The sequence below is a fragment of the Coenobita brevimanus genome, chromosome 85 (genome assembly GCF_032717465.1).
Source record: "Coenobita brevimanus isolate Jiangsu-jjx chromosome 85, ASM3271746v2, whole genome shotgun sequence".
In the NCBI taxonomy this organism is placed as follows: domain Eukaryota; kingdom Metazoa; phylum Arthropoda; class Malacostraca; order Decapoda; family Coenobitidae; genus Coenobita; species Coenobita brevimanus.
Genome location: NC_137038.1, coordinates 18,239,035 through 18,258,927, shown reverse-complemented (window position 1 = coordinate 18,258,927; position 19,893 = coordinate 18,239,035). Strand labels below are relative to the sequence as shown.

The window sequence follows — 19,893 nt, the reverse complement described above, 5'->3', positions numbered from 1 at the left end:
ATCCTGCAAGCAGCTTGACTTTTCAATTTCATTCCATGTCCTCTTGTTGCTCTCTTATCCCATAAAAACAGATCTTCTTTGTCAATTTTTTCTACTCCCACCATGGTCCTGAACACTGCAATCATGTCTCCCCTCTTTCTCCTTTCCCCTAAGGAAGGCAAATCCAGCTTTTCCAGCCTCTCTCTGTATGACAGATCTGCCAGACTGAGGACCATCTTGGCTGCTGTTCTTTGTATTGGAAGTCAGGTATAATTATTCCCTTGTACAAAGGAGAAGGGGAAAAAGAAGTGTGTGGTAATCATAGGGGCAATTGTCTTCCTAGTATAATAGGAAAAGTGTATGGTAAGATACTTATTGACAGCATTAGAGAAAGAACAGAGAAATTAGTTGGAGAAGAACAGGGAGGCTTTAGGAAGGGAAGAGGTTGTGTAGATCAGATATTCATTCTTAGATCTTTAGTGGAAAAGTTTCTAGAGAAGGGAAAGAAGTTGTATGCAGCTTTCATGGATTTGGAGAAAGCATATGACAGGGTGGGTAGACAAGGATTGTGGAAAGTGTTAAGAATATATGGAGTAGATGGGAAGTTGTTGAATGCTGTGAAGAGTATGTACGAAGGTGCGAAGGCTGCAGTGCGTGTGGATGGTGAACTAAGTGAATTTTTCTCTTTGAAGGTTGGGTTGAAACAGGGATGTGTCATGTCTCCATGGTTGTTCAATCTACATGGATGGGGTAACAAAAGAGGTACAAGGTAGGGTAGTGGATGTTGGAGTGGCCCTGGTGAGAGAGGATAGTGTTTGGAAACTCCCTGTATTGTTGTTTGCAGATGATACTGTGTTGTTGAGTGAAGACGAAGGGGAGCTGCAAGGCTTGGTGGATGAGTTTGGGAGAGTGTGTAAGAAACGGAATCTAAAGGTGAATGTAAAGAAGAGTAAAGTGATGGTCTTTGAGAGAGGTGAAGTCAGTGAATGTACAGCGAGGTTGGATGGTGAGGAATTGGAAAATGTGAGTACGTTTAAGTACTTGGGTAGTGTGATGAGTAAGGATGGAGGTTTGGAGGGTGAAGTGCTTGAAAGGGTACAGCAGGGAAGAAAGGTTGCTGGTTCTTTGAAAGCAATGATAAGAAACAGGGAATTGAGCATGGAAGTGAAAAAGTTACTACATGACAGTATTGTGATACCAACTCCAATGTATGGAAGTGAAGCTTGGACATTGTTGGAAGGACACAAGTCAAGAGTGAGAGCAGTGGAAATGAGTTATTTAAGAGGAGCCTGTGGAGTCATATGGAGAGACAGGCTGACGAATGAGGATATAAAGGAGCGTTGTGGTGTGGATGTGGATGTGATTGGAAGCGTTATGAGGAACACACTGAGGTGGTTTGGCCATGTGGAGAGGATGGAGGGTGAAAGACTGACGAAGAGAGTGTATGTGAGTGAAGTGGAGGGGGGAAGAGGGAGGGGGAGGCCGAGGATGAGATGGAGGGATGGGGTGGAGAGGTATATGAGTGAGGGGGGTGTGAGTTGGGAGCAGGGCAGTGAAATGGCGGGGGATAGGGCGACTTGGAGGCGATTTGTTTGTGGCCACCCCAAATGGGATTGAGGCATCTGGCAATAGATGGATAGATAGATTGTTTATATCTTTCTTTTTGTGTGGGGAACACACTACAGTACTGCCGCATATTCTGACCTGGGGCGGATCATGGACACTATCAATTTTTTCATCATCTCCTCATCCATATAATGAAATGCTACTCTTATGTTAGTCAAGAGTTTATACATCTCTCTAACTATCTTGTTAATGTGTTTTTCAGGTGACAAACTATCTTGGACCAGCACTCCCAAATCGTTCTCTTCTCTCATTTTTGTGATTAATTCATTACCCAACAAATAATTCAGTGGAGGCCTCCTGGTACTTTTACCCATTTCCAATATTTTGCATTTCTTTGCATCAAATTTCATTTCCCATGTCCGGCTCCAATCATGTATCCTATCCAGATCCTCCTGCAGTATTTTACAATCCTCCTCAACCTCTACCTTTCTCATCTTTACATCATCAGCAAACAGACTTGCATAACTGTTCACTCCATCTACCATATCATTTACGTAAATCAGGAACATTACTGGCGCCAACACAAAGCCTTGAAGAACTCCACTTGTTACTTCCCTCCACCCAGACATCCTATCCTTTATTACTCTCCTCATTTGTCTGTCTCTCAAAAAGTCTCTTATCCATTCCAGGAGTTTCCCCTTCAGTCCTCCTGTATATTCTAGTTTCCACATTAGTCTTTTATGAGGTACCTTGTCAAAGGCCTTCTCTAAGTCTAAGTACACACAATCCACCCAACCATCTCTCTCCTGTACCACGTCAATCGCTCTTGAGTAAAAGCTCAATAAGTTGGAAACACAACCTTCCACTTCTGAATCCAAACTGACATTCAGCCAAAATATTCATCTCTTCTAGATATTTTATCCATCTGTCTTTCAGGATTCTCTCACACAATTTTGCGACCATGCTGGTTAGAGACACTGGTCTATAATTCAGGGGTTCTTCCCTGTTTCCTCCCTTATAAATTGGTACCACATTTGCCCTCTTCCATTCTTTTAGCACTTTCCCCTCTTCCAGAGAACACACGATTAAACTGTGAATTTTATCCACCAGTTGTTCTCTGCATTGCTTCTGTACCCAATTAGAAATTCCATCAGGTCCTGGGGCTTTCCTTACATCTTGAGTTTCCAGTAATTTATACACTTCCTGTACCTTCACTTTTATAGCTTTTATCACCGGTACATTTCTAATCACTCTCTCCCTTTCCACAAACTCTATTTCATTAGTGAGAACCGATTGGAAACATTTGTTTATTATTTCGGCTTGCATTGCTGCATCTTTATAGACCTCTCCTTTTACTTTCAGTTTGGTGATTCCTTCCTTTTGTTTCAGTTTGCCATTAACAAATGTATAAAACAGTTTGGGTTCATCCTTGCATTTGTCTATTATACCTTTTTCAAAATTCCTTTCTTCTTCTCTATGTATTCTTGTGTATTCATTTCTAGTTCTTTTATATTCTTCTTTTCATTCTGTTGTTACCTCTCTTTCTCCAGTTGTTCCATGCCATATCTCTCTCTCTTTATTTTTTTGCTATCATACACCTTATATTAAACCACTCTTTTTTTCCTGTTTTCTTTCCCTCTTACTCTTGGTACAAATTTTTACATTTCCAAATTATAGAGGTCTAGAAAGATATCCCACTTCCTCTGTATCTCTCTTGTTTCTATGAATTTTCTCCAATCCGCATTTTCAAAAAATTTTCTCAATCCTGTAAAATTTGCTTTCCCAAAGTTGTATCTTCCCTGTCTATGAAGCTTGTCTCTTGGCTCGACGTTTCCTATTATCATCTGGAACTCAGTGACCACATGATCACTTTTTCCTATAGGACAGAAATATTTCAATGATTCTATTACATCGGATTCTTTGATAAACAGTAAATCTAACCTCACTGGTGTGTCCTCACCTCGGAACCGTGTCTCTTCTTTGACCTATTGCCTCATCACATTATTCATTATTATATTTATTAATATAGTGCCCCATGAATCCTCGCTGCCTCCTGAGTCCCATTCCTCCCAGTTCACCTGTTTACAGTTAAAGTCACCCACCAAAATTATATTATTGCTTTTCTCAATTATTTTTTGTAAATAGCTAGCCATATCTGACAACATCTCCTGGTATTTGTCATCATTCCATGCTCTCATCTTAGTGGGAACATACACTACCGCCATATCTCTCTTAACATTCTCTCCAGTTTCTAATTTCCTATATATCACTTCAGCCCTGCCTTCTCCCATTTCCACAGTATCTACATTTATGTTGTTCTTCACTGCTATCATCACTCCTCCTCCCTTTTTTTCTTTTCTGTCTCTTCTTCACAGTTTGTATTTACCATCTCCCAAATGAACATCAATATCTTCTCTTAATTTGGTCTCTACAAAGCACATGACATCAGGTTCATGTTCTCTCAAGAAATCTTTAATTTCATGCCTTGCCGATATTAAACCATCGACATTAGTATATACCACCTTCAAATTATTTTTGATGTTTTTTATACCCTCTTCTCTCCTCTCCGTCGGTACCACTTCCTCAATTTCTGATCTTTCATGGCCATCCCCCTTAGTTTCCTTCACTTCTATTTCCTCACATACCATTTCCTTACTTTCATATCCAATACTCTCCAAAAAAAAGTATTACATTCTTCCTCGGTCCTCTTATCATTTTTTTCCTTTACTTGTTCCTTCAATGATTTTAAAACTTCTCTTTCTTCTTCATTCAGATCTTTTCTTATTATAATATTTTCCATCGCTGCCTCTTTACGTAGTTTCCAGGTCACTTTAAGTATATCATTTACTACACTTTCTGATGACAACTTGACTCTCATTGGTCTTGTTTCCCCTTTCTTATAAGGCCCTATCCTCCTTACCTCCTCAGTTTCTTTTACCCACTTGTCTCCTTCGGGATCAGTCATGCCTAATATTCCTCTCACCAGGTTCGTGTCTCTCTCGAGTCTCACAGATCTAACCTTTTCTTCTTCCTCTCTGTTTTCAAGTACTGTATTACCAAACATCTGTTCCTTTCTACAGTTTCTTTCACTATTTCCTCTTTTTTCTTCAGTATTTTCACTACATTTTCTTCCATTTCTTTCTTGTTCATTTCCCTTTCTTCCTGAATGATTTCTCTTAAGCTGACCACTTCTTTCTGTTGTTCTTCTACGTGTGCCCACTTTGCCTTATGCTCTTCTAACACACTACTCACCTTCTCCGTTTTATTAGTACTCTCTTCTAGTTTTCTCCTCAATTCGATATTTTCACGCTTCAAATTTCTGATCTCCTCATTCGCCGTCTCACTGGACTGGATCAGACTCTGTATAGTAATCCCCATTTTTTTCAGACATGTCCTTTAACACTAGATTCTCCACTTTCTTTTCAAGTTCACAAATCCTCATAATCAATGTTTTAACCAGATCCATGACATTAGTATTTCTATCAAATCCTGGAAATTCGAGTCCCTCATTGTTTACATTTTCGGCCATGATTGAGGTTGGTTACAACTTACAGTACCAAAAACAGCTGTTGCCGAAAAAAGTACAAGCATTCATGTATACTCTTGCCAATAAATATTTACATTTTTGGTAGTGTGCATTAACACAGTATTTTAAACTTAATACAAGACCATAGGAGACAGGACAAACATAATTCCTGAAAACTGCTTAAGGTTTGCAGCGTTGTCTGGGCCTGGGAGCAGTGAAGAGACGTCCGTTCGCTGTGGCGGTTTGCTAGTGTGTGTGTGTGTGTGTGTATTTACCTATTTGTATTTACCTATTTGTGTGATTGGCTAATTGTATTTTCCTAATTGTATGATACAGGATATGAGCTGTGCTCATGTTGTCCTGTCTCTTTCTATAATTGTTTATTATCCAATCTTGATTTAAACATGTGGATCCTCTCTCATCACACTGCCTCCCACTTCAAATTATTATAGTTTTGTTTGGAAAACTAAATTTCATTATATCAATAGTGGTAGGTGGGGGTGCCCATCATCCACTCACTTAGTGTAGTGGTACTCTAAAAGGTAGCTCTACATTGAGTGGCAAGCCAAATGATTTCCTGTAAACCAGGAAAGCATTTACAGCACTGGGTGGTAACCTTATAACCAATCAACACGTGTTCCCTGCGTAACAACAAGTGGGTTGGCGAAGGGTTAGTGCCTCTCCCCGGAAAACAACTTACTAAAAATGCGAAGAAGCCTCGGACCAGGACTGACCAAAATGTGACAACTAAGGACCAAACAAAGGACATGGTACAGATAGCTACTTGGAATGTAAGGGGTGCAAATGAGGAGGTGAAAAAAAGAGAGATTGTCCAGGTGCTTCAGGGTGCAAAAGTGGATGTATGTGGATTAACTGAAACTAAATAGTGAGGTGAGAGTGTGAGAGAATGGGAGTATGGATGAGGTATACGTATTTACCTAATTGTATTTACCTAATCGTGATATACAGGAAATGAGCTATGCTCGTGAGGTTCCGTCTCTGTTTTTCAATGTCAAATTTAGCTTTAAACTCATTTAAGTTTTTAGACTGAACGATCTCTTTGTCCAAGATATTCCACAGGACTATACATCTGTAAGGAAAACTATATTTCTTGATATCCTTCAAGCAGCTTCGTTTCTTCAGTTTCATTCCGTGTCCTCTTGTTACTCTCTTTTCCGATAAAAACAGATCTTCTTTTTCAGTTTTATCTACTCCCACCATGGTCCTGAACACTGCAATCATGTCTCCTCTCTTTCTCCTTTCTTCTAGGGAAGGCAAATCCAGCTTTTCCACCCTCACTCTATATGACAGATCTGCCAGACTGGGGACCATCTTGGTTGCTGTTCTTTGTATTCTCTCAATCTTATTTATATCTTTCTTTTTGTGTGGGGACCACACTACTACTGCATATTCTAACCTGGGGTGAATCATGGCCACTATCAATTTTTTCATCATCACCTCATCCATACAATGAAAAGCTGTCCAAACTCCCTTGCTATGGACTAACGTCTTTTGTTCCTTTGATTTCTTCTTATCTTAGTGACAGGAAAATAAGAGTAAAAGTAGATGATGTATATTCGAATTTCCACTCAGTTAACGCCGGTGTGCTGCAGGGATCAGTTCTGGCGCCAACCCTATTTCTGGTTCATATTAATGATCTCTTATCTGTCACTCACAATCCCGTTCACTCATATGCAGATGACTCAACACTACATAGTTCATTCACACTCAGACATCCATTTACAAAGTCTAATATCTCTACCTCTCAACTCAGTACAGCTATCTCCATAAATCAAGATCTAGCTATAATCAGTGAATGGGGACAAAACAACCTTGTCTCTTTTAATGCTAGTAAAACTAAATATATACAGTTTACTAATAGACAGATATTGCCAGATTCGTACATTACCTTCAGTGCTACTAATATTCCCATCTCCAAAAGTCTTGAAATTCTTGGTGTCTCACTTAATAGTGCCCTCAGCTGGACCTCTTATGTCAGATCACTTGCTAAAACCGCCTCAAAGAAACTTGGATTATTGTACAGAGTCCGTAAGTTCTTCGCCGATGAGCAGTTAGCTATAATTTATAAGAGTCATGTGCGCTCTCAGCTTGAATATTGCTCACCCTTGTGGAATGGTTGTGGAGAGGTTGCATTAAGACAACTAGACAAAATTCAGAATAAAGCTGTTAGAATCATTAACAACCCTGCCATTACATATAAACTACCTCCTCTGCAAGTAAGAAGAAATGTTGCCTCCCTTGCATTATTTTACAGATATTTTTTTGACAAATGCTCAGACGAAGTTGCGTCCATGGTGCCACCTCTCCATGCCTTCCCTCGTGCTACACGGGCATCTGGTAGCGTTCATGACTGGAATGTCACTCAACCATATTGCAGAACTTCTGCCTATCAGAATTCTTTCATTCCCCAAACTGCATCTCTCTGGAACTCACTTCCCCAGAGTTGTTTTCTTCCAAATTTCAACCCACAACTGTTCAAGTCTAACTGTTACAGATATTTTATGAACAGAGGACACCAGTAATCTGGTGTATGGATTATTTTTTTTTTCCCCATTTGTTTTTCCTTCCTCCATTCTGTTAAAAAAAAAAAAAAAAAAAAAAAAAAAAAAAGCTGCTCATACTGTATATTAGTCAAGAATTTATACGTCTCTCTAACTGCCTTGTTAATGTGTTTTTCAGGTGACAAAATGTCCTGAACCAGCACTCTTCTCTCGCTTTTGTAATTGATTTATTACCCATCAAATAGTTCAATGATGGCCTCTTGGTACTTTTACCCATTTCCAATATTTTACATTTCTTTGCATTAAATTTAATTTCCCACATCCGGCTCCAATCATGTGTACTATCCAGATCCTCCTGCAGTATTTTACAATCCTCCCCAACCTCTACCCTCCTCAAGATCTTTCCATCATCAGCAAACAGACTTGCATAACTGTTCACTCCATCTACCATATCATTTAAGTATATCAGGAACATTACTGGTGCCAGCACCAAGCCCTGTGGGACTCCACTTGTTACTTCCCTCCATCCAGACATCCTATCCTTTATTACTCTCCTCATTTGTCTGTCTCTCAAAAAGTCTCTCATCCATTCCAGGAGGTTCCCCTTCAGTCCTCCCATATGCTCTAGTTTCCATATTAGTCTCTTATGAGGTACCTTGTCGAAGGCCTTCTCCAAATTTAAATAGTGTCGACCCTCTGTCCTCGCAGTTCCTCTGTTTGCGGTTTTGATTGTTAGCGGTTTGTCACCAGGGAAACCAAATCATCTTTTTTGAAATCCAGAGAAAATGGAAACACATTCAAATCGCGCACCACACGCTGCATACCGTCTGCAGCGCCACCTCGCGGCAGACTCTCTCGTTCTCACTGTGACCACGCTTGTGTGTGCTCTTACTCGCTGATCTCTCTGTGACACCATCATTTTATCTACCATGGGCCCTAAGAGAGCAGCCAAGACATCTCCTGAAGGCACCCCAAAATGCCAGAAGAAGGTAGTGACCCTGCTGGATAAGGTAGAATTGCTGGACAAGTTACGGGAGGGAAAATCCTATGCTGCTGTCGCCAGGCAATTAAGCACAGTATTGTATATTATTGTATAAAGTACAGTACAAGAACAACACAGTACACAGGAAGTGGTGGAGGAAGTATTTACGAAACATGTTTTGTTTGTTTTCTGCAGTGGTGTGACGACTGCGGTGGTTACCATGGTAACGGTGGTGGAGGGTGAGAGTGTAGCTGTGACGAGCTATGTGAGCGGCCATCCACCTACACAATTAAACTAGTTTTTTCATACTTTAATTATAAATAAAGTGTTTATTGACATGTACACAGAGGGTTTTCTTTCATTAAAGAAGGAAATGGGGGCTAGGGGTGTTTTTAGGGGGGGCACCAATTTTACACGGATTTTCGATCTTCACGGGGATCTCAGGCCCCGAACCCCCGCGAAGACAGAGGGTCGACTGTACACACAATCCACCCAACCATCTCTCTCCTGTAGCACATCAATTGCTCTTGAGTAAAAACTCAACAAGTTGGAAACACATGACCTTCCACTTCTAAATCCAAACTGACAATCAGCCAAAATATTCATCTCTTCCAAATATTTTATCCATCTAGCTTTCAGAATTCTCTTGCACAATTTTGCGACCATGCTGGTTAGGGACACTGGTCTGTAATTCAGGGGTTCTTCCCTGTTTCCTCCCTTATAAATTGGTACCACCTTTGCTCTCTTCCATTCTTGAGGCACTTTCCCCTCTTCCAGAGAACACACACTTAAACTGTGAATCTTAGCCACCAGTTGTTTTCTGCATTCCTTTAGTACCCAATTAGAGATTCCATCTGGTCCAGGGGCTTTCCTTACATCTTGAGTTTCCAGTAATTTATACACTTCCTGTACTTCCACTTTTATATCTTTTATCACTACATTTCTAGTCACTCCCTCCCCTTCCACAAACTCACTTTCATTAGTGAAAACTGACTGGAAACATTTGTTCATTATTTCTGCATGCATTTCCGCATCTTTATAGACCTCTCCTTCTACTTTCAGTTTGGTGATTCCTTCCTTTTGTCTCAGTTTGCCATTGACAAATCTATAAAACAGTTTGGGTTCATCCTTACATTTGTCTATTATACCTTTTTCAAAATTCCTTTCTTCCTCTGTACGTATTTTTGTGTGTTCATTTCTAGTTCTTTTATATTCTTCCTTTGTTCTCTTGTTACCTCTCTTTCTCCAGTTGTTCCATGCCTTGTCTCTCTTTTTTTTACTGTCATACACCTTCTATTAAACCACTCCTTTTTTCTGTTTTCTTTCTCCCTTACTCTTGGCACAAATTTTTCCACTCCCGAATTATAGAAGCCTAGAAAAATATCCCACTTCCTCTGTATCTCTTTTGTTTCTCTGAATTTCCTCCGATATGCATTTTCAAAAAATTTTCTCAATCCTGTAAAGTTTGCTTTCCCATAGTTGTATCTTCCCTGCCTATAAAGTTCCTCTCTTGGCTCCAAGTTCCCAGTTATCATCTGGAACTCAGTGACCACATGACCACTTTTTCAAATAGGACACAGATACTCCAAGGATTCTATTACATCGGGTTCTTTGGTAAACAGTAAGTATAGTCTTGCTGGTGTGTCCTCACCTCGGAACCGTGTCTCTTCTTTGACCCATTGAATCATCACATTGTTCATTGTTATATTTAATAATGTAGTGCCCCACGAATCTTTGCTGCCTCCTGAGGACCATTCCTCAGTTCTTCTCTTTCTCTTTCTGATCTTGTTGTCATACGTTTTTCTTTAACTCCTGAAATTATTGCTCATTTTTTCATATCTGCTAAATCCCTAACTAAAGATTCTCTACTTCTCAGCACCCTAACCACTTCCCTCTCCACCTTTTCCTTGCTTTGTTGTTCTATAATCTCTTTAAAATTTACATTTCCCTCTTCCTGAATTTTCTTCCACCCCTCATGTTGCTCCTTGATTTCTTTAATGTGCTCATCCTGTATATTTTATTTGGATTCCTAGTCATCTGGTTTGCTTTTCATCCTGTCTCTTTCTTCTTCCAACCTCTTATTCTCCCTCTTGAGCGGTTTTATTTCATTTGATGCTGTTTCATTACTTACTTTCAATTCTGTGACTTCTCTTTCTTGCTGTACAATGCGTGTGCAAACTTTTTCCAGTTTACTTTGTAAAGCTATGATCTCTCTCTCCGACTCTTGGGTTCATTCCTGTAATTCTCTAAATACTACCCATACTATTTTTATTTCCTGGACATTCCTCTCCGCTGTTTCCTCTACTCCAGCTACTCTTGTTTGGTTCAACATAGTACTGTACTTGCATTTCCCACATCGTCTTTGGAGAAGCCCTCGAATTCCTTTTTGTCATTTGTAAACAAAGCTCCGTCTCTTTCAGCCATTGTGCAGCCATATGGAATCTTTCAATTTCAACAAGTTGGAAACACATGACCTTCCACTTTTGACTCCAAACTGACATTCAGCCAAAATATTCATCTCTTTTTGATATTTTATCCATCTGTCTTTCAGGATTTTCTCACACAATTTTGCGACCATGCTGGTTAGAGACACTGAATCTTGAACTCTGACCGAAACCTGCTGTTTTTTTTACTATTTACTGACGGGACCACCACTCACGCACTCATTTTCACAGTCACAATAGGCTGGTTTCCTTTTTTGCCGTTGATTTAGCAATTATTTCTGCACGATCCAGGAAGAGCTCCATCTCTGTCGGCTCCGTCTCTGTGTGGGAGTAGGTGAGAATGAGAGGGCAGAGGAAGGAGTGTGTATTGTTGTTAGTAACAGATAGATGGAGAATGTAAGAGAGTATAGATTAGTTGGCTCAGGGATTGTGTGGGTAAGATTGAAAGTTGGACTACGAATGTGGGCGATTGTGTGCGTGTATGCGCCAATGCAAGATCGTGCAAGCAAAGTGAGAGAAGAGTTCTGGACAGATGTAGAAGCGTGCATGGAAAAGTGTGAAGGGAATGAGAGAGTGTTTTTGATTGGAGATGTGAATGGAAAAGTAGGGAATGTGAAGGTGGATGGAGTAGTTGGTGAGTGGGGTGTGCCTGCAGAGATGGATGAGAGTGGCAGTACTTTAGTGGACATTTGTGCCGGGAGAGGGTTGGTGATAGCCAATACCCTCTTTAGACAAAATGATCCGTAGGTATATGTGGCGAATGATGAGAAGAGTGGATGGTGAACAGAATGAACGGAAGACAGCGATTGAATATTTGTGTGTAGATGACAGAATGAGAAGGTGTGTAATGGATGCAAGAGTATGTAGAGGTTGGGGGAGTGGACTGTCCGACCACCACTTGGTGGTGGTCAAATCAAAGTCCAAATGAAATGGAAAAATAAAAGAAGAGAAGGACAAAAGGAAGTAGTTCATACAAGGAAGGTGGAAAGGTTACAAGAGGATGGAAAAAGACAGAATATAAGAGGGAAGTGGAGGAGCGATTGGGTAAATACGGATTGAAGCAGATGGGGGACGTGGAAGGTGTGTGGTAGATATTCACGGAAGAAATCTGTGCATCATGGAGGTGGTGTGTGGGATGAAGGGAAGAAGAAATAGAGTGCAGGGAACAGCATGGTGGAATGAAGAGGTGAGATAGGCGGTAGTACAAAAGAAGAAAACATATAGTGAGTGGATAAGAAACAGGGACGTAGAAGAAGTTGAGAGACGGAAGAGAGAGTTATATGTGGAATGAAGAGGTGAGAGAGGCTGTGGCACAAAAGAAGAAAGCATATAGTGAGTGGATGAGAAACAGGGGTGTGGAAGAAGTTGAGAGATGGAAGAGAGAGTTATATGTAGAGAGGAAGAGAGAGGTAACGAGATGAGGAAGAGAGAGTAAGAAGAGAGTGGATGAGGAATGAGGAAGGATTTTGAGTGTAAAATGGAGGGAATGTAAGAAACTGTTCTGGAAAGAGGTGAAGAGAGTTAGACAGGGTGCCAAAGAAGTTAGTTAGGGAGTGAAAGATAAAAATGGTAGATTACTAGTGGAGATGGGAGAAAAAGTGAGCAGATGGAGAGAACACTTTAAAGAATTGTTGGACATAGAGAATGAAAGTATTGCAAGTATAAGTGGCTGGGGAATGGCTGGGAGAAGGAGGGATGTGAGAGGAGAGGAAGAAATCAGTAGGATGGAAGCCATGTGTCGCAATCACAGCAACATCAATGGCTAAAACCAATACAAAGGGGAGCAGGTCACAGACACAACTGCCATTGTCTGCTCACTCGTCACTCTATTTTCAAAACATCAAACGTATACAAATCTGGCGAATGTACAATAACAGAAAACGGTATTCTAGCTGAACTTTAAAAGGGGGACTGAACTGCTAATGCATCATCTAAATCCAACATTCCCCCCCCCCCCCATAGGAGTTCATAACTCCTATCAAAGGGTAACACAACATTTAGGCTTATACATACAACAAACAGTGTGTCCAAAGGAAAATAAACTGTTCCCAGCAATATATACATATGCCTGTACACATCATGAATATAAACAATCCCCAACTTTCACCCATTATTTAAGTTGAACAATCTACAAATCCAATCTAAGAGGAGCTTTAATTTGCCGACCAGAATGGGTATGTCCCTAGCTAGAGTCCTTAGGAACTGCTGAAACTGGTGAGCAATTCTGGACAGTTTCCTTTAAACCATTGGTGGCAAAATCAGAGCTAGAGATTTCAAGACTGTGTAATTTCTGCACAGATCTGTAGATTTCCCCACTAGAAGTCTTGACTTTTACACTTCTAATAGTTCCACCTTTGTCGGGAAATACATTAACTATTACCCCTAGTGGCCAATGCAACCTTGGAATATTATCCTCCTTTATCAAAACTATATCACCCTTCTTGAGATGGCACTTTGCTTTAAACCCCTTAACAACCGGAGGCAAATTTCTGATATAGTCATCACTCCACACTCTCCAAAATTTATCAAGGATCTGATTCCTTAAGACTTCCCTTTCAATCAGATCCTTAGCTGATATTTGGGAAGGAATATTGTCTACATGAGATTGAAAGCCAGTGCTCCTTCCAATAAGAAAATGTGATGGGGTTAGAGGATTACAAACATCTAGTTTATCGTCAACGTAGGTTAAGGGTCTGGAGTTGACACAGGCTTCCACCTCATGCAGAATAGTCTCTAATTCACTTCTAAATACACTACATATTTAACACCCAAAGTTTTCCTCATCGCAAATTTTACTGATCTAACCAAACGCTCCCACCAGCCTCCCCACCAAGGAGAACTAGGAACTATAAATTTCCAGTGAGGAGCCAAATGACCATACATTCTTTGCAGTTCCTTAATAGAGGCTACAAATGTCTTAGCATTATCTGAATATAATACAGATGGAAGTCCTCTGCGGGCAATGAATCTGCGGATAGCAAGCACACAGTCAGAGAGGGACATTGAATCAGTGAGCTCTAGGTGTATGGCTCTGACTACAGCACAGGTGAAGAGCAAAACATAAAACCTTTTAGATGGAAAATCAGCACAGAACAGAGGACCAGCAAAGTCAAGGCCTGTTACGGTAAAGGGTGGTGCAGATTTAACTCTCAACTCTGGAAGAGGAGGTGAAGGTTGATTGCAACTTCTTGATTCGTGTCTTTGGCACCTAACACATTCTTTAATGACAGACTTTGCTAACCTTCTAAGTCTTATGATCCAAAAACTTCCTCTTAATGTAGACATAATAGAAGACACTCCTCCATGCTTAAGAAACATATGTTGAAATCTAACAAGCAGCTTTGCAAGGTGGCATTTGGGTACTATTATGGGGTGTTTACTTTCATAACTCAAATCAGCATTTTCAAGTCGACCTTTGATTCTTAGTAAACCTTGATTATCCTAAAAAGAGTCTAAATTTCTCAAGCATGACCCTTTAGGTAAAGGCTTGTCACTTTGTGAAGCAGCTATCTCTAACAAACACACTTCTTTTTGGGCACAATAGATCATCTTGGTTTTGGCATTACTTAACTCATCACCTGTGAGTGGGCCTGAACTCCTGTTGACCTTTACTTTACAGTTATTGATGAATCTTAAAACCCAAGCCACAATATGATGAGCCTTAGTAAAGTGACTCCATCTATCAGACTCAAACACAGGTGGTGAAAGATTGATAGAAGCACAAACTACTGGGGTGTCACCTGAGTGTTTAGATTCTTCCACAGTAGAGAATAATGTACTCCTCACCTGGCTGCTGGATAATGGTTCTGATAACCAAGAGGGACCATGTAACCATAAACTGTTTGTCATGAGCTGATCACCTAATACTCCTCTAGAAATAAGATCAGCAGGGTTATCCTTTCCAGAATGGTGATGCCAGCAGCCAGGTGGAGTTGTACCTTGAATTTCAGTGACCCTGTTAGCAACAAACATTTTCCATTTACAAGAATCGCCTTGTATCCAAGAAAGAGCTATCTTAGAGTCAGTCCAACAATAGAGAGGGGTATCTTGTCTGAGGTGCAGAGCATTTCTCACAAATGTGATCAATCTGGCACATAATAGAGCTCCCATTAATTCCAACCTTGGCAGAGTTACAGTCTTAATTGGTGCTACTCTAGCTCTAGATGATACTAAAGATACCTTGTAAGAGCCATCTTCTGCAGGGGTTCGGATAAATACACAAGCCTCATATCCCCTTTCAGAGGCATCACCAAAAGCATGTAATTCAATCTTGTATAGGCTCTTCCATGGAATGTTCTGAAAGTAACTACCAATGCTCAGTGACCTTAAGAATTTCGTGCTCTCAACCCACCTTTGAAGTTTACCATATAATTCATGAGGGAGCATATCATCCCATGATAGGCCTAATCTCCATATAGCCTGAAAAAGTATTTTCCCATACATGACATAGGGACTTATAAGACCTAAAGGATAAAAAATCTTGGCAATCAGACTAAGCACAGTCCTCTTGGTGTATGAAAACTCAAACTGAGAATTTAATTCTAGTCCCACAAAGGAAAATGCATCAGAAGAGTTACACCACTGTAACCCCAATACACTAATAGCTCCATCACAAATATGATCAACCTTGTCATTGAGTTTAGAGGTTATCGTTCTGCTGTTAGACACTCATTTTGTAAGAGTCATGCCTGCATGAGACAAAACTGTACATGCTTCACAAAACTTAGAGGATGTTTCCCCAACACTGTCAGCCCCACTCAACCAGTTATCAACATACATATTTTCCTTTAATTCCTGTATTACATCAGTCAGTGGATACTTTCCCAGATGATATCTAATGGTAGCATTTAAAAGAAATGAGCTGGCAGTTTTGCCAAAGGGTACACGCAGAAATATCATATGTTTTACATCAGTCCCATTTTTACACTTCAGCAAGAAACGATGCACATCTCGATCTTCTCGTTTCACAGCAATTTGCATGAAGGCCTTGGTGATATCACCAGTCATAGCTATGGGCCACCTCCTAAAATGAATCAGTATCTCTACCAAATCAAGATTAAGTGATGGACCTGGTAGAAGACAATCATTCAAGGAGATACCATTATGCCCCTTAGCAGATGCATCAAAAACAGGCCTGACCTTGGTACTAGTGCTACTTTCTCTAACAACAGGGCGGTGTGGCATGTAATATGTTGGATACTTACTAATAATGTCATGAGATGGAACCTCCTCAATAATACCTTCTTCCTCATACCCTTCAAAAACCTTGTAATATTCTTGTATAACATCTTTATCCAATTTAACATGTAATCTATCTAGTCTCTTCATGGCATGATGCTCATTGTTCATTAAAACAATCTTAGTTGCTTCACTCTTCCATGGTAGGGCTACTTCATATCTACCCCCAAAAAACTGTACAGTCTCAGATAATTGTTGTAAAACAGAGTCTGAATTATGCTAATTGTCAGATTCCTTAGGGTTAATATCAACAGACTCTAGGTCCCAAAACTTATCTAAATGATAATCTGATACCTTGGAGATGCATAACAGTTGAGAAGAAGTATAGTTAGAATGTGAGGAAGTATGCCAAGAACCAGACAAAACATATCCAAAAACTGACTTCTGGGCTACTATCCCATCAACCTGAATGTAGTCAGAAGGCATAATGAGATTCCAATACATATCAAGACCTACTAAGATATCTATATCCACATGGGAGTTATTTGCATAATCATCAGCAAGTTGTACATGAGAAAATGCATCCAATATCTTACTTGGTACAGTAGGTCTAATCAGGGGTTGACAAATCTTAAAAATTTCAACAGCTTTTACAGAATATGCCTGAGTACTAGTACGGTCAGTTACTTGCAAATCATAAGTATTACACTGTCTATTCTTATAGGAGTTAGTACCCCCAAAGTCTGAATATGACATCGGCTGACTGGAATCCCATTTGGCTTTACATTTCTTAACAAAATCACTACTTACATAGGTTCTGTCAGAACCTGCCAAACATGAGTTTGGCTTCATGGGTTACACCATTGGCTCCAACTACCTTAACCCTTGCTGTCTGTAAAATAGTACGTGTTTCATCAGAGGAGGTAGTATTACAAAGAGTAACTCCAGCCTGGTAAACTGACAAGCTATTCTTCTCATCCTTACTTACCACCCCAGAACTTGGTTCAACTGCATCATTCACCTTAACTTGATCATTGAGATTAGTCTTAGAATCCAATCTAATACCACACATTAAGAAATTATGCTTACCATTGCATTTAGAACATTTAGCAAGGCATCCCTTGGCAATATGACCTTTACTCAAGCATTTAAAACATACTCCAGCAGACTTAATCTTACTAGCCCGCTCTTTACCACTTAATCTCAAGATCTCAAAACAATTTTCAGACTCATGTCTTTTGCTACAAAAATTACAGATAGGTGACATATGTTTCTCAACTTCCGAAGATGTGTGAAGAGCAGATGCAGAAGAAACTCTTTCTCTCTTATTCCAGTGCCCACCTTTTCTCTCTTCTAGAGCACTAGAACTGTCGTGCTTCCCTGAAGTGACATTCTTGAAGGTCTCTGACTGCTCAGTACTTTTAATCTCCTCTTGTAAGAAGGTCAGCAGCCACTCCAAATCACATTCTCTGCCAGCACCTTTCCGAGCCCACTCCAGTCTTATCTCATTTGGTAGACGGGAGAGAATTACTGGCGTCAAGAAAGTTTCACACTGCTTACCAGACACACCTAATGCCTCCAAACTTCTAATGTATGTCAGCATTCCATCACGCATATTCCAAAGCCTAGACACATACTGGAGGCCTTTGGATTTCACAGGAACATTACCGTTTAAAAGGGCTTGAACATGATGGAATATTATTCTCTCAGGTCTTCCAAATCTTTCCTTTAGTAAATCACAAGCAGTTTTATAGTTAGCACTAGTGAGAGACAAGCCTTGGATGCATACTTTAGCCTCTCCTTCCAGCAAAGATAACAAATAACTAAACTTGCTAATAACGGGAATGTCAGTAGCATCAATATGTGAACTGAACTGGTCCCAAAATGATTGCCATTCTGTCACCTCACCTTTAAATTTAGGAAGTTCTAACTTAGGCAATCTTGCTTGTGCAGCTGAAGATCCACAGCTATTCTGACTACGAGCTTCGTCATCATCGCTGCCCCTCAAAAGGTCTTGAAGTTTTTCATTGGCCTTCACCCAGTACACCAGTGCAGCATTCCTGAACTGATCTGCCTTATCCAAATCCTCATCGAGAGCTTCATGTTCTAATTCCACTTCAATCTCTGACTGAACCTCATCTAAGGCAGCTAGTCGGCGATCAAAAGTCTCAATAGCATTCTTCAGCTCCACAATGCTGATGTTGGGCTTCACTAATATATCCTCAAGTGTCTTCAACTGACGGGTGACCCAACCTTTGGCAGCAGTTCTCTTCTTCTCTAGCTTCTCCATTCTATATGATTAGCCACATAAACACTCACGGGGGGTCCACAATATCTTAATTTCCTGGGTCTGGGCACCAAAATGTCGCAATCACAGCAACATCAATGGCTAAAACCAGTACAAAGGGGAGAAGGTCACAGAAACAACTGCCATTGTCTGCTCACTTGTCGCTCTATTTTCAAAACTTCAAACGTATACAAATCTGGTGAATGTACAATAACAGAAAATGGTATTCTAGCTGAACTTTAAAAGGGGGACTGAACTGCTAATGCATCATCTAAATCCAACACCGTGGAAGCAATGAAGAAAGTTATAATGGGGAAGGCCCCAGGAATTGATTGAGTGCGTGGTGAAATGCTGAAGCATGGGGGAGAGACAGTAATAGAATGGATGTGGAAGATGTGCAGATTGGCCTGGGAGAAAGGTAGAGTCCTGGAGGATTGGAAGTCAGGTATAATTATTCCCCTGTACAAGGGAAAAGAGGAAAAACAAGTGTGTGGTAATCATAGGGACATTTATCTTCCTAGTGTAATAGGAAAAGTATATGGTAGGAACTTATTGACAGAGTTAGGGAAATAACAGAGGAATTATTTGGAGAAGAACAGGGAGGTTTTAGGAACAGACGAGGTTGTGTAGATCAGATATTTATTCTTAGATCTTTAGTGGAAAAGTTTCTAGAGAAGGGAAAGAAGTTGTATGCGGACTTCGTGGATTTGGAGAAAGCATATGACAGGGTGGATAGATAAGGATTTTGGAAAGTATTGAAAATATATGGAGTAGATGGGAAGTTGTTGAAGGCTGTGAAGAGTAAGTATAAGGGTGCTGAGGCTGCAGTGAGTGTGGATAGTGAACTAAGTGAATTTTTCTGTTTGAAGGTTGGATTGAGACAAGGATGTGTCGTGTCTCAGTGGTTGTTCAATCTGTACATGGATGGGGTTATAAAAGAGATACAAAGTAGGGCAGTGGATGTTGGATTGCTGGTAATGAGAGAGGGCAGTGTTTGGAAACTCCCTGTACTGCTGTTTGCAGATGATACTGTGCTGTGAAGACGAAGGGGAGCTGCAAGGCTTGGTGGATGAGTCTGGGAGAATGTTTAAGAAACGGAATCTAAAAGTGAATGTAGGGAAGAATAAAGTTATGGTCTTCGAGAAAAGTGAAGTCACTGAATGTACAGTGAGGTTGGATGAGGAGGAAATGGAAAATGTGAGTGCATTTAAGTTCTTAGTGTGATGAGCAAGGATGGAAGTTTGGAGGGTGAAGTGCTTGAAAGGGTACAACAAGGAAGAAAGGTTGCTGGTTCCTTGAAAGCAGTGATAAGAAACAGGAAAGTGAGCATGGAAGTGAAAAAGCTACTACATGACAGTATTGTGATACCAACTTTATGAATGGAAGTGAAGATTAGATCTTGTTGGAGG

General features: G+C 40.3%; 2 protein-coding genes across 2 annotated transcripts in view; one reads left to right on the top strand and one right to left on the bottom strand.

Moving 5' to 3' along the window:
* YME1L (ATP-dependent zinc metalloprotease YME1L) overlaps positions 1-19,893 on the top strand; it is a 757,090-nt gene that overhangs the window by 627,743 nt on the left and 109,454 nt on the right. The window lies entirely within an intron of this gene.
* On the bottom strand, positions 11,251-18,487 carry LOC145410382 (uncharacterized). Its single transcript, XM_080280535.1, has 2 exons — positions 17,539-18,487; positions 11,251-11,339 (listed from the first exon to the last, which is right to left on the bottom strand). The coding sequence occupies exons 1-2, from the start codon at positions 18,485-18,487 to the stop codon at positions 11,251-11,253; spliced, it is 1,038 nt and encodes a 345-aa protein (XP_080136661.1).